This window comes from Aquila chrysaetos, chromosome 12 (assembly GCF_900496995.4).
Source record: "Aquila chrysaetos chrysaetos chromosome 12, bAquChr1.4, whole genome shotgun sequence".
Classification (NCBI taxonomy): domain Eukaryota; kingdom Metazoa; phylum Chordata; class Aves; order Accipitriformes; family Accipitridae; genus Aquila; species Aquila chrysaetos.
The window spans coordinates 17414391-17429455 of NC_044015.1; the positions used below are offsets into that span (position 1 = coordinate 17414391).

General features: G+C 41.5%; 1 protein-coding gene across 6 annotated transcripts in view; it reads right to left on the reverse strand.

The window, feature by feature from the left end:
* The window catches only part of DENND1B (DENN domain containing 1B), a 169335-nt gene extending 155440 nt beyond the window's left edge, over positions 1–13895 (reverse strand). For 5 of the 6 annotated variants that reach the window (XM_030033491.1, XM_030033490.1, XM_030033489.1 and 2 more), the window contains exons 1-2: positions 13787–13895; positions 10981–11045 (exon numbers count right to left, since the gene is read on the reverse strand). In XM_030033491.1, coding sequence (XP_029889351.1) covers positions 10981–11045; positions 13787–13803 — 82 coding nt within the window. In that variant the 5' untranslated portion in view covers positions 13804–13895. Of the gene's footprint in view, positions 1–10980; positions 11046–12377; positions 12463–13786 lie in introns of all 6 variants that reach the window. The other variant, XM_041127795.1, reaches the window with a different exon arrangement.
* Positions 13896–15065: the final 1170 nt, after the last annotated feature.

Below are 15065 nucleotides of genomic sequence, written 5' to 3' on the forward strand. Positions count from 1 at the left end.
GAAACTAAAATGGGTTCAGTCGGATGCACCAATTAAAAATGCCTGATTGAAACGGCAACTGAACCCTCAGAACCTCACCTAACTCAGCTTCCAGTGTCAAGAAAGCTTTACCTGTCCTGGCACACAATCACCGTCATCACAGCTACCTATGACACGACAGGAAAAGTTCATTAGTTTCAGCTAAAGAAGTAAGCAGTTCTTCTGCCACTAGGGAACTAAAGTCCTTTTTTTATCTCATAATATTCTTAGCAGGGAGAAGATACCTACAATATGAATACCAGCAAAACTCTTTCCTGGACACAAAGTTTTTCAGAATTTCCCATGTTGCGTCACTATACCATTAACTATTTTCAGTTCTATGAATTACTGCATGATACCAGTCTAGCGTAATTGTGCTCTTTAAACAGAATTTTGTTTAGGCAAAATGAAAATTTAATCTATCTCCAAATGTGCAATGCCTTAAAGTGACCATGGGTGACAGGATCTAACTTTGAGTATTTTGTTTTTTCCTCAAGAGCTAAGTTTTACTATATGAACAGAAAACTGGAAGGCACCAGCAAAGTCATTGAACACATTTCCTCAAGAAAAGGCCAGAAGTTTAACATAACCCCAACACAATTCCAACACTCTGAGATTACCCTAGAAGCCCAAAAGCCATCAGGAAGATGGCAGGAGACAGTAAGGACATCCCTAGTTTTTTTCAGTTTCCTGAACTAGCAACGCATTTATTTTAACAAACCCAAAAAACTTGAAATTCATGCTCAGAGACGAAACAACAGCCTGTGCTACACTGCATGTCATGAAAATCCCACCAGTTGCTCCTTATCTGACCTGGGTGAGAAACATTTCCTGTCAGCTCCAGAAGCAGCCCCACCAGATGAACGCCGAGCGTACCCACAGAGCAAGCCTGCCAAGTGCCACCAGAAGCAGGAAGGATGCTTACCTCACATGCTGCTTTTAGCAGTGCTAGCTATTTGAAGTAAAACACAAACAAACAGCAAACACACACAGTTTAGGAGCCAAATGACCTCCAAAAGATAGGAAGAGGATGCATGAGTGATCAGCTCTTGCTAGCAAGACTAAGTTACAATAACTGTTTCCCTCTTGTCACTCTAAAGTCACAGTGGTTTCACTCCATTATTTCAAACTCATTACAGACCTCCAAGCAAGTTTACAACTGTCACGCAATCCTCTTCTTCTACCTCAATGCTGCTACTTTTTCTTATTTTGCATTTAAACAGAACATAAACACATTCACTGTAACACATAACACTTTTACATTTGCCTTTTTATATTGCATCTTAACCTGAGGATATAAAATTTATCATTATTCTTCAATAATGCAACTCCATTCCTGGAAACGGCTGCCTTAAAATGTTAAGCTTTCCTTTGCAATTTCTGAGGGAAATGTGCTGATAACAGTTATAAGGCACAGCATCAGCTTCTCTGTGTCAAGTGCAACTCTTGCAACACAAGAGTGTTAAGTGTTAAACACAAGTTAAATTCAACATTTAGCACCCAGTATTTATGTACAAAGACATCAGATTTTTGCATTTAGCTTGTCCTGTAACAGAGTAAAAGAACTGCCTCCTCCCAAAAGCAAACATTTGACTCAGTCTATACAATGACACCATAACTTTACAGTATTTAGATGTGTTCTAAAACAGGCTCAACTGGTACAACAAATAAAACCCTTGATGTGAACAGCATCTAAAGTCAGATGAATAGGAATTTCTTGTTCTCTATTAGAAGGTAAGCAGAAGTATTAACCATTCTTTGTGTCACTCCTTCCCATTCTGAGTTTAAGGAAAAATGCAATGGTAAACCAGCTATGGCAAAATACCTTTGTTATGACGATTATGACTCTATGATGACTAAAACTTGGCATTAACTAAGAAAATTTGTAAAATACGTCCCAAAGTAAACACAGAAACCCTAAGTAATATGCTCTTTTCAGACACAAGTTTGTAATTTTAGCTAGGTTTTAATCTACTACTGAATACCCACTCAAACGTGTAAAGAAATCAGATTCAGATTCAAACTCTAGGAAACATAATCTAAGGGCGTTGTTCAAGCCTTATTTCTAATTAGGGATTTAATACTTGGCCAGTACCTTCCAAACGAGGATTAAGAATTTTGCAAAGGAAGACAGTATGACTGTAAACTGCTGCCTTGGCTTTCCCAGCTCAGGAAGCGCAGATACCACACCCAAAATCTTGGTGAGAGAAAAAAGGCCTGAACATTTCTGCTTTTTCTCTTCTCTTTTCCATATAAAGTTCAATATTAAGTTTTAATCTTTTCTCCTAAACCAGAATCACAAAATATAAGAAGTCTTTGTCCACCCAAATTATGCAGTTCTAAACATAGAGCTACAGTTCCAAGATACATACAAAAACGTCAAAGGCAAATATAAGAAGTTAAGGTTTTCAGCATTTTAGTACTTTATCTGTCAGTCATGTAGAATCTTCTATCCTAAGTATGTGCCTGTAAATACCATGTTTTTACCTGGATCTTGGAGTTATCACACACGAGCCTACCACGAAAAATACAGATTCTTAACACATTAGTTGCAAAGAGGTGCTATGCTTAAATTGCTCTTACTACACAAAATTATTTTAAGGAATAACAATAACACTTTACTGGGAAAACTTATTTTGGCTTCAGGGGTTTTTAAGCCCTTCATGAACAGTTATATAACTCTTCCCTTTGTAGCCCTGATCATGTTTTATTTTATTTACAAACAGAAGTATCTATCACAGCAGTTACACGATGAGCAAATGCATCTGCACGTATCTGCATCCCCAGATAATATCATCAGTGGCAAAGGAAAAAGAATTAAAAAGACTGTTTCTGTGAACCAGACAGGAAACCCTACACTTCAGCCTCTTCAAGTCAGTGCTAAAGAGAGAAGTGTCTTATGGCTTTGCAAAAGGCATTTTAAACCTTGAAAGTTTAACTAGTTTTCAAAGCTTTTTAAGCAGATTTTAAATCCTCCACATATGGAAGACAAGCCATTAAACTATATATGAAGAGAGCTAGCAGCATAACATATCTCCTTAAAGAACGATAAACCTCTGTGTAAGATGGACTGTTCAGCGTGTGGGAGGGCAGAAGCATGCTGACATTAGCTTAGAAAAATATGCAAACTCTTAACACTTCTGAATGCAAACAATTTAAAAGCCCGCAAACTATTCCCCAGGCAGCAGTCTCAAATAGTTAAGTACTAAAACAAAACTAAAATTAAATTTGAAAAAAGCACAGGAGCATCAACTTTCATACTGACTGACTACATTACATGATGCAGGTTACTGGTTTTGGCTTATTTAGTTATATTAATACTAGTATGTTCATTCTACTGAATTTTATACAAAACTCTTTTTATACCAAGTTAATATTTGCATTAGTTAATTCATCAAGTTTTTCCCTTTTAATTTCACTGCCCAAAACCCCATCACACTGCTGAAAGTGGCATATGGCATTACATGAAAAAATGGCACAGTCGGGCAAATGCCTGCAGGGGACTAATTCATCTCTACCAGCATTGATACCACAGCACCTGCCCCCACATTACTACAGCTGGAATCTCTGGAGTAGAGCAGAGCCTGCCACTCCTCCCAGAACTGTCCTTTGACTGCTGGGTAGTAGGGTCATCCCTCCCCAACGAGGTCTCTTCTCCCCTGTGAAGAATGCAGGGGAGATAGGAGAAAGGGCTTCCTTGACCTATTTCTCCAGCAGCTCTCACCCTTCCCCCTCCTACACACACATATCTGCACCCACCTCCAAATTACACATACATCCAAGAATCTTTGTAGGTTGGTGAAAAAAAAAAATCTGTAGGCAATGAGGCACTGAAAAGCAGCAACATTTTTCTCCATATTTTTGCATCTGTTAAGAAAAGCTGAAAGCTGGAGTGACTACCCTCCATTTCTCAGTCTCTGGAGAATGAAAGGAAAAGGTAAAAAGCATCAAAACACCAGTCTTAGATGCAAAATCATAGTTGCCTGAATTGTTTTTGCTGTTCATAATTCTCCAACACCCACTCTTTGCTAGTGACAGCCCAAACACACAGAAGACATTGTTCATACCCTGAGGAGCTTCCCAATTAAATGAAAGAAATTTGAATATAATGAAAACATTCATTGAGATACAACTGGAGGGTTTAAAGTTACACAAAAGATTATAATTTATGAAGGACTTACAGGTATGCTTGGTGCTCATACACAAGAGAGCTTCAGCCAAACTCTGGCTTATATTCCTTGGTTTTGTCAAAAACGATGAAAGTGATGCACAATCTCAGGCACTACCTGCTTTTGCCCTCAAAACATTTATATAATCCTCAACAAAGGACTGTGAAATATCCCGCTCCTAATCAATTGATAATCCTGTAGAGAAACCAGACTAGCTTAAATGTCCTCTTTCAAGTTTTTTAGGTATCACCATTTGAAAATTTCAATTGGAAAAACAAGAAACCATTACGGGGAAGTAGCACTAACCTAAATAACAACATATGAGTTAATGAGTTGGGGTGGTGGGGTGTTAGGCTTAATGAAACTTCAGAGCAGTATGGTAAGAAAGCTTCATTTTTTTTTATATACAAAAACAGCATCTAAGACTATAACTAGATAGCCCATGTCCTGAAATGGCATTGTACAAACTGAAAAAGCATCTTTAACTTTTTATTGGTGTAAAATAAATTCTAGTACGGTAACACAGTACTTGAGACTAAAAATCTACAAATAAATATGAGACTTGTAAGAAAGCTTATCTGGTTCATAGCAATATATAGTTGCTCTTCATAGTCACCTGAAGAACACAGCATGCTTTAAAAAGTTAGAGAAACCTAACTTCTGCAGACCAATACTTATTTAGTATCCTTCCAGTTAAAATCAACAGTGAAAAAGGTTGGCAGTATAGAGATTATAGCAAAAGTTTTCATTGCTCTTTAAAAAAAATCCTGCAGACTTCTTCATGTATTACACTGAAAGAATTATCTTTTTAATCAGATTCAAGTGATGCTCTGCAAAAAAAAAGTACAGCAGAGGAAAAGAGTTATCTGATCAGCACATTACACCCACAGGCTCAGAGTCTGTGGTTCATAAACAGCTCTCTGCAGTGAAGGAAAAAAAAAAAAAAAAAAAAGAAGAAGAAGAAAAAATAGTGCTTGCTCTGACCACAATCCTGAAAGCAGCTTTGGAAGACTCTTAATCAAAACCCTACCAAAGCTAGGCACATTAGCCACGGACAGAACTACCAACTGCATCAAATGTTTTTTTCAGAACTAGGACCTTCCTGGAACTACATACCTTATTAGTACCCTACAGGCCACAATAAATCCTCAAAGAATTCTGCATTTCTGGTCTAATTCCTGGACTTCATATAGTTCTTAACTCTACCAACACACAATTAAACTGGTTTTCATGGCTTTTCCTTGAAAATTTAATGAAAAGAAGACCCTTTAAAGAAAAATAATTCAGAGATCATGCAACACTAAATAATAAATCACTAAGATTTATTATCGTTCTGGTTCTGGCACAGGTAAGATAAACTACAGGAATTATTTATGCAATTCAATACAACCTATTAAACACCTTCTCTGAAAATCATGCATCTAGCCCTAGAGTTATAGAAGGCTTCCTAGCATTTAAAAAGGAAATAGAGACAAAGCAATCAAATTTCAAGCCTTGTTCAAACAATTATTCTTTGCTTAAACAGAAAATGAACGGCTACTTCAAAGGGGTTTTCAAGTAAAACTTGAACAGTCAGGACCTAAAGCAGTCCTAGTCCCAAATGACCACATTCAGTGGCTGAATTTCCTGGATCTATCTGCACACTCCATGAAGCCTTTTTGTTGCTTTTCGTATGTGCTACAACCAAAGAAATGAAGGTGTAGCAAACAGCACTCTCTTAACCACACAAACCAAAACCAGCCTGCGTTGTCTTCTTCTTGGGAAACCATGGACAGAAATGCTGAAGACCTTATGTTCACAGAAGTTGTTGCACATTGCCTTTCTACTGCTAGCTACTATATTTGCATTGCCTTTTGTGTCTGGCCTCTGCAATCCAGTTTTAATAAAATCAATATAGGATGTACAGTTTATAGAATGAGTTCAATTACCAACTTTATCTTTGTACATTTAACTAAAATCTAAAGTTCAGACATATATATGTCTATGCACATATTGTGTACATTTGTGTATGCATGGATACACAGATAAACACACACTCTTCACAAAGATTACACTGGAACTATTATTTTGGACATGTCCTGTGGAAGAGTTCAGAAACATCAGCTTTCCAGAAATTCAGTTTACTTTTCATGATGGAAGGACCTGGATAGAAAGAAGAAAAAGGAAGCGGGGGGGGGGGGGGGGGGGGGGGGGGGGGGGCGGGGGGAAGATGCTGACTGCTTTAGTTAGCCAATTTCTAGGCTCAAGCATATCTTACAGTGCCAGGTGCAGCATAACTTTCAAGAGACAAGAGTGCCAGGAGAAGAGTAAAGTTGCTGTAGGTGCAGCTGCCATACAATCTTGAAGTAATTGCCTTATGTAAAACTATGCACTCAGGACAACTGTAACACTGCATTACTCCTGATACCTAGAAAGGGTGATTCAGCCCAAAGCACAAAAACACTTGTATCTTTTTACCCTAAAGCTAAAGAGCAATGCTCCTCCTTAAAATAACACAACAGCTTTGATAATATTAATATATGTTATCAAGTTGTCCTCTGGGTCTGTAAGTGAAAATTTAATACAGAAGGCCAGCTGACAATGTTAAAATGGGCAAACATTTTTGCTATTTCTTTTGTTTGCTTGTTCATTAAGGAGTGACACAGGAAAGAATTATAAAAATCTGCAACTGCCTGGAAGGCAATGTAAAACTTTTTGCTATAACGTGCTATGGACACTGCAAGCCAAATCCACAATTAACAAATATTGGGCTGTTACAATAGCTTAGCACTCATCTCCCAGTCACTTAGCAAACTCCGGTGAACAGAAGTTAATTCACCTCAAAGTTTTGCGAGAATTGGGTTATGAATTTTCCCAAGAAAAAGTTGTCATACTAACTAGTTACTATGTTTCAACGTATCATGTTAATTGCTGCTTACTATCTTGACTATACTGCAAAGGACTGGAAGTTATGACATGGGCTACAATCTGATTTTGGTCCTAAAAGGTTTTTTCTTCTCCTTGGAATATATGTCTCAACTGTCTAATTAAATACAGCTGAAATGCAACTTTCAAGGTAACATCTTAGGTGTAGTATAATATCAAAAGCATCATTTACTCTGAAAATACAGTAAGCAATATATTCTAAATTGTTGAGGGAACCGTATCCTGTTTTGTGCTAAGAGCAGGCATTAAGCCCTCTAGTAAACAGATTATTTTTTTAACATAACCCGAGTGAAGAATAAACAAAGCTTGTCAGCAACAGCAAAAAATGTTACAATTCATGCTATTAGTTCAATGGAGTGCTCAATTATAAGAATATTTACATAAAGAGTACCCTTTTTTCTCTCCTGCCCCAAAAATGAGAAAAGGGTTAGATCACTATTCTAGCAATGCTATTGTGCACTCCTGTAGTTTAAAACAGAGAGAAAGAGAGAGAACAGCCCAAAAGCATGATCTACTCAGTCAAGAACACAGTATTAAGAAATAAATATTCAAGTATGCAAGCTACTCTCAAATCACAAAAACATGTATCCAACGGGAAAACAAAATTTTGATCCAGCTATAACTAAAGACATGCTAGCACAACTGAGCCTGTAACCAATTCAGGAGCTACCTACCATACATGAAGTGATAAATTTACATTAACCTACATGAAACCTCTTATGTGTTTACATTGAGTAGAAAACAATGTTGGAAATAATTAGTGGAATGATTTAAGAACAAATTTCATAACACATATAAACCTTGCTGCATTTCATGTATGTATGATCCCTTATAGCTCGGAGAGCCCTAGGACACTGTCCGATCCAAAAAATTAACATTCCTTCAGAGTCATGCTATAATTAAGAAGTTACCTAAAAATACTTTTCCAAAAGCATAGTAATTTTAACAGCAAAATTTTTCACCATGTCACATTGTTGCAGACATATAGCGTCCTCATAAAAATATCATCTTATTAATAGCTACACATGCAGTAGGGCTACCGCAATTTTTATTTGTTAGAACAGTTACACGCTGGCACAGGGAAATTAAAATGCAGAAGAATGCACACTACAGCAAAGCTTGAAAAGAAAAAGCTTAAAGATACATGGGTCACATTAAGGTCTTCCTCTCTCCTAAGTTGGCTTCTCCTGCTGCTCACTCATGCAGGGAGATCATAATTTTGTGGCTGTGATATTTCCACGGCAACACTGGTGACAGTGATGTCACAAATTCAGCCCTGACATAGCTTCAGGATCAAGTACAAGGAGCAGATGGGATGCGAGGGAGAAAGGCCCTATTTAAACACAAATCTCTTTCATAAGAAAGAAAGAAGCATGAGCAAAGAAACAGGTGAATGGACCATGTTTTCCAGTATGATATATTCAAAAGATTATCCTAGCATGAAATTCTATTTAAAGGCAAGACCTACAATACAGGGTAACTGTCAAATTTGTTCGGCCTTATAATAAGCCAACCTTGAAAGCTCCCTGTTTAGCATGACAAGCCTTGTGCCTCATTTCTAAAGTGGCAGTGAAGACAATACGCTTTTGTCCCTTGTGAATTTCCTTTAAATAACTTTAACATTCAGATATATTAATCTGATACATATAGTATTATGAGAACAGTGATGTAAATATGATAACAAACTCACTCCAGTGAGGGCTTGACATCTGAATTAGATATAATATGAAAGAAATGAAAAGAAATCCCAGATGGGTCACCAAGTACAGCAGGATGGTAGCTGGGATATTCAGCCAGCAGAATTTGATTGGTAAAAGAGGACTGTACTTTTGTGCTGATCTCCAGACTCATGCAAGAATCAATACAACCTCCAGGCCAGCTGAAACACCCCTAAACCCCTCGCCAGTCACACGGCACAGACTCCAATGCTACCGGCATCAGACATCCTTTTTGCCTTTGGCCACCCCATGGACAAACAGCAACTGAGCCCACGGAGGGTAGAAGGAATGATAGCAAAAAGTGGAATACAAGAGGGTGCACCCACAATACAGTCTCCACATTAACTCGGGTCACAGTTCAAGGAGATACAGAGATTTCTTAAAGACACTACTCTCCACAGAGGACAACTGACAAACAGCATGAAACGCCCACCAAGGGAGGCAGGGGAAGTGACTACGACCAGAATTCAGGCACAGGCGGTCATTCAGAGCTGCAGGTAACGAGAAGTGGTTTCTCATGGCAGCAGAGGCAGAAAGATGCAAAACAAAAATCAGAAGTCAAAACGGACATAAAAGCAATTAAAAGGATATAGATCCATGTTCTGATCACAGAAGAAAAAAAACCACATTTGTCAGGATTTCAAGATGAAGACCTGAAAGGATTATCAACAATCTAGCTCTCGGGAGGGAAAGAAAGAAAGGGAATTAAATCTGCAGGTTGGAAGCTGGGCCTAAGCCGAGATGTGAATGGGCCCCCAGGAAGGGATGTCAGGTGGAGGCAGAGACTAAATGCACAATGCAAGGAGGAACAGATCAGAAGTCAAGTAGCTAAGCAGGGTTCACAGACATCATCTATGAAATTACTAAGGTAAAAACTGCAAAAGGGAGAGAACAGAAGGTAAAATGTGCCATGATACAAACCACAACAATGACCAGAGAGTTAGGAAAGCCCATCTGATTCCCCAAACCATGACTGTACCAACAGCAAATCAAAACAGGTAATAAACCAAAGGATGCTGGGTGGTCACAAAAAAAGTGAAAATACCCAAGGACTGCACCAGGACCAAGACATCATTCCACAACTAAGTGAACAATCTCATGACGAGGCATTCTCAGGAAAAGACCTAAAGAAGTACAATTGTTTAGCTTCAACAAAAATGGTTTTTGTAAACATATCAGACATGCACCCATGACACCATTGACAAAAATGTTGGCTGAAATTAAAAAAAAAAAAAAAAAAAAAAAAAAAAAAGGAATACTTTGGGGCTATAAATTTCTACAGGCTTCTAACTTGTTAGAATAGTAAACTCTGGAAACAGCATCCATTAGCACAGTAGAAGAAGAAATATATTCAATTTTAAGATGTAGTTTATCATTTTTACAGTTGTGATTAAGATACAGCTGTCACAGACTAACATGACTACAACACAATGCCAACAAGACTTCTCTCCCTGTGTTTTAATAAGGCCAACAGCCTCGGATGAGAACATGAACCAAGCTCCCCCAGTGGACTTTCTAGAGGTCACTTTAATTTCTGCACTGGAAATCCCATCTTCTTTCTACCTAAGAGGAAAAAAGCCTCTCTCAGATAACCCTTGCACTACTACACCTCTCTTAGCACGTGTTTATAGAGACGTGAAATTGATGGCTAATATAAGCTCTAGTCAGCACTCATTGCTGTTTGTATCATGTATCAAACCAAAGCAACTGCCAAACATGAGCTAGAAAGAAAGTCTCTGTTGTTCAGAAAAAAACTTACTTTCTCCCTATCACACTAATCAAAATTAACATTCCACTGATAGACAGAAGTCAATTGATCTGCTAAAATGAAATCTTACACAAAATCAATATTTTAAGACTTAAGAACTGTAGAAGATACATTTCAAATCCAAGCTTTGCAAGTAGTTCTCTCAGAACGAAAATATTTTTACAATAGCCAAAATGAAAACATAACAATAAAAACCCACAACAACTATGAATTAACACATTAATAGATTTTAAAAGGCAATAAAATAACCATAGTCACTTTCTAATACATTCCAAATCCAACCACAATTCAAAACATAAGACGACACTAGAACAAGACACAAACTATTTTTTTTTCCACCTCTCATTTCTATAAATAAATATCAATAGGTACAGTACATTACCTTTGTCTTCAGATGCTTGGCATTTTACTTTCAGTACCAAATCAAAGGTACGTTCTGGATTTTCCCTAGAAGCAAACAGAACTGATTAATCATATATATGTTTCAGATAGTGTTTCTACCATGTGATACCTTTTCCATTTTATTTGTACAGAATAAAATTAAAATAAATTAAAAATTCATTAAAATAAAATTAGAAATCAGATTAGTTCTATGGAAGAACCAAAGTCACATTACCCTGTACAGCCTTAAGAATAAGGAAGATAAACAAGCTAAACTGTGTGATTTATTTAAGTGATACTGTCACTGCCTTATACACAAATAGCTTTTAAGCCACTCCATCATACCATGCTTAACAGTTGGAAAAAAAGTGCTACTAAAATCCTTGCCAATCAATCTGAAACATATTAATGGAGTCATGGGCAGCCTTTTCTAAAGGTACATTTTATTTCTACTTAATAGGAATTGCCTACCACTAGACTTCCATTTTAATGCACGAATTTAGCCACTACCCTTTAAATGCATATGATTACCGCCATAAGGCTGAGAATCACTTAGCCTTCTCTTTCACAAGATATTGATCTTTGACTTTAAAGGCTGAATCTCAGACATGATTCAGTGAGTGAGAAAATACTAATGCAATAACTAGGGATGGACACAGTCCTGAGCTAGCCAGGAAGATGGCAAGATGGAGCCTCCGTATCTGCAGCAACCATCACAGTCAGCTCTGTGTGATAGCCAATGCCTCTTTCACCTCCCCAGTAAATACACAACTGGTAATAGTGAACTGCATATGCTAATAGCAATTAGCACTCAACCTAATCCCAAACTAAATGTTTATTAAAACAGTTCTAAATACCATTACTATGCCACCCACCTCTGCCTACCAAGCACGCTGCTATTTATATTAAAAACAAATGGTATAACCTCACCCGTATCAATTATCTATTTAACCACATAAAAGGCACACACTTAAACTCCCTTCTTGGGTAATGCTCCCACTGAAGGCAGCTGGAGTTTTAGGCAAATAAAAAAAAATCCAAGACTTGGTTCCAGGTTTCTAGAATGCTTCAAATAAAGCACACAGCAAATTAACACACTGTTGTTTCTTTAAAGGAAGTTTTGAATTAAATCCAAAGGCTGAGCTGGGGAAAATTTCAACTGTCACAAATTAATTGATTCTTACATGCTTTCATTGACCTCAGCACCATCAACTGAGATATGCAATTATAGTGTAATTCAGGTTATGGAGACATAACCCGCCCATATCACAATGTTTCCTTGCATCCTATTTTAAAGCATTTAGTTGGGGAAAATCCTGTATCTGCTGATCCTGTGTGTAGGAGATCAAATTCTGCTCTGAGTTACAACAGCCTAAATCCAGGATATTGGAGATTTACTCTGGTATTAAAGTCCATCCACTGTTCCTCTGGCTGGCGAGTGGGTTCAGAATGAAACTGATAAGGCTTGGCTTTGTTGAGCCACCTAGAAAAGCGAACCACAAAAATCCCTCCTTTAAAACAAGTGAGATCTCCCCATGATGTTACTCTAGCTCAGGTGCTGGGTTTATATTCTCAGGCCATTTAACCCTTCCATTTCTTCCTAAAACCCCGACCACGCAACGCTGGGTTTTTAACATGAATCAGTTAGTGTTACAAACACTGAATGAGGGCTTCTACCTCAACTCCTAGCTGAATTACCCTCATGAAGAAAGCTCTTTGAAGTAACACTGCCTTCCACCTTTCACTATACCACCCTAAATCTACTTTTGCAGAAAAATGCTTCTAAGTTTACTCTTCACATCCCACTACACTTAGAAGTGTCAAAAATGTGTCAAACTAATCTGAGAATTGTCAGACTGTCTCTCGTTTCCTTTACAGCTACCCGGTAGCAGCCTGCTTATTCATCATGTATTTACACAGAGATTTTTGTCAATTCCTGAAACCCGTGTTTAACATCTTGGTGGTTTCCAATATCAGCAAGACCGGGTGGCCACTCCCGATTGGTAAGGCTGAATAGCAGTGCTTCCAAACACCCAAAAGTCTCTTTTGCACCTGCCACACCATAACGGCACAAAGAAGGTTTGTAATTACTGGAGAGCTTAACGTCACAAACCTTAGCCCACCGGCCGCTGTAGGCAGGGTCCCTGTAGGCAGCAGTAGCGCCCAGGCCTGAGGGCGCTCTGGCGACCGAGGCAGGCAGCTGGGCCCGCGGGCTGCGGCCGCGCTCCCGCCACGGCGGGTGGGCGCCTCCAGAGCGAGCTGCCACCATTTCGCGACCCCCTGTCACCGGCCACAGGCCGACAGAGCGCAGGCACCGCTCCGCCCGCCCCCGCGCCCTGCCGGGCGCCGCTCCCCGGCACCGACGCCCTCGACCCGGCGAGGCCGGCGGCTGCAGGAGCGCGCCACCCCCCCACCCCTCCCAGCTGCGGGAGGGCGACGACAGGGCAGGCGGCGCCGCCCCTCCGCTCTCCGCGCCCCGCTCCCCCCGCGCCGCGGGTGCCGCCTCGGCTCGGCTCGGCCCGGCCCGGCGCGCAGCGCTCGCTCCCGGCCCCGCTGCCTCCCGCCCGCCCCGCTGTCACTCAGCGGCCGCGGCGCGCCCGGCCCCTCGCACGCTCCCGCCGGGTGGGCTCCCTCTCCTCCCCTCCCTCCCTCCCTCCCTCCTTCCTTCCCTCCCTCCCTCCCTCCCTGCCAGCCGCCTGGCGGGCCCGGCAGGCCGGGGCGGCTGCGAGGCCTACTCGCTGCCTGCCCGCCGCGCCTGACAGCCCCACCGCGGCCCCTCGCCGGGCGCCCCCCCCCCCCACACTCACTTGAACCTGCTGTCCATGGTCACATCGCGGGCCCCCGGCGGCTGCTCCACTGCCCCTCGGGGAGAAGCGCCCCGCGCGGCAGGGGCGAGCGGGCAGCGCCGGCCCCTCTGCCTTGGGCGGCGGGGGCGGCTCAGCGCTGCGGCGGCGGGCGGCGGCCCATGGCTGCTCCGCTCCCCCGGCTCGGGCCGCGACTGCGGCGGAGCAGCGGCACCGCCTCCTCCCCCCGTCTCTCAGTTCCTGTTGCCGTCGCTCCGGCACCTTCTGGGAACCAGGAAGCTCCGCGGCGGCCCGGGGAGCCGCCGGGGCCGGCGTCACCTGAGCCCGGCGGGGGAGGGCCAGGGGGCGAGCGGGAGGCGGCGGGGGGCCGCGGGGCCTGCCCCCGTCAGGGGCGGCGTACGGCCCCTGCCCGCCGCGGCAGGTGCGCTGGGCCCGGGGAGCCCTGCTGCGCCAGGCTCGGCTCGGCTCGGCCCGGCCCGGGGCGGCTGCAGCCCGTTCTCCGGGCCCGGGCGGAGGCCCCTCGTAGGTGGAGTGGGGCAGCGCACAGGTACGGCGACGTCGGCGGCGCTCACGTTTTGCCTCACGGACACCTTCACCCGCTGCAAAAGAAGCTCCTGGGATGCGTCCGGCGAGCGTGTTAACTTAAGCATCTCAACATCCCTTTTACGTTCTTCATGCACGGCAGGAAAGTGGAGCTTTTCATACTAGAGGTCATAAATGTTAATTTAACCTCCGGTAATCAGTTTAGCTTTTATTTTTGTCGAGTGCTAAACAAACAGTCTCCCAAACTGCTTAAGAGGTGGTGCTGTGGGGGAAGGCGCTGGAGTAAACGCACCGTCCCTTAAACACACATAAAAAGCTTTATACCCTTGAGTGTTTCCAGTGAGTTTGGAAAGGAAGAAAAAATAACACTGTCCTTGAGAGGCTTCCAAGTCTCATTCATCTGAGAGGCACTGAGCAGCCAAATTCCCACCTACACCAAGTTTCCCTCCCCTGCATAGTATCATTGCAGTGAAAAAATGCATAAAATAGATTCTGCGGTACCGGGCCAAAGAAGAACGTCATTCTTCTCGCTCTTCCAGAAACTAATCGTATCAGCAGTTGAAGAAAAAAATTCAAGCCAGTTATATATTAAACACATAAAACAGCATTAGTGAATTACTAAGGCTGAAAAATCAAATATTCAAAAGTCAGGAAATTACTAACTTCTCCAAAGCAATATTGCCTTGGCTTCATTACACATCCTACATACCTCACAGGATATAGATTAAATAATAATAAA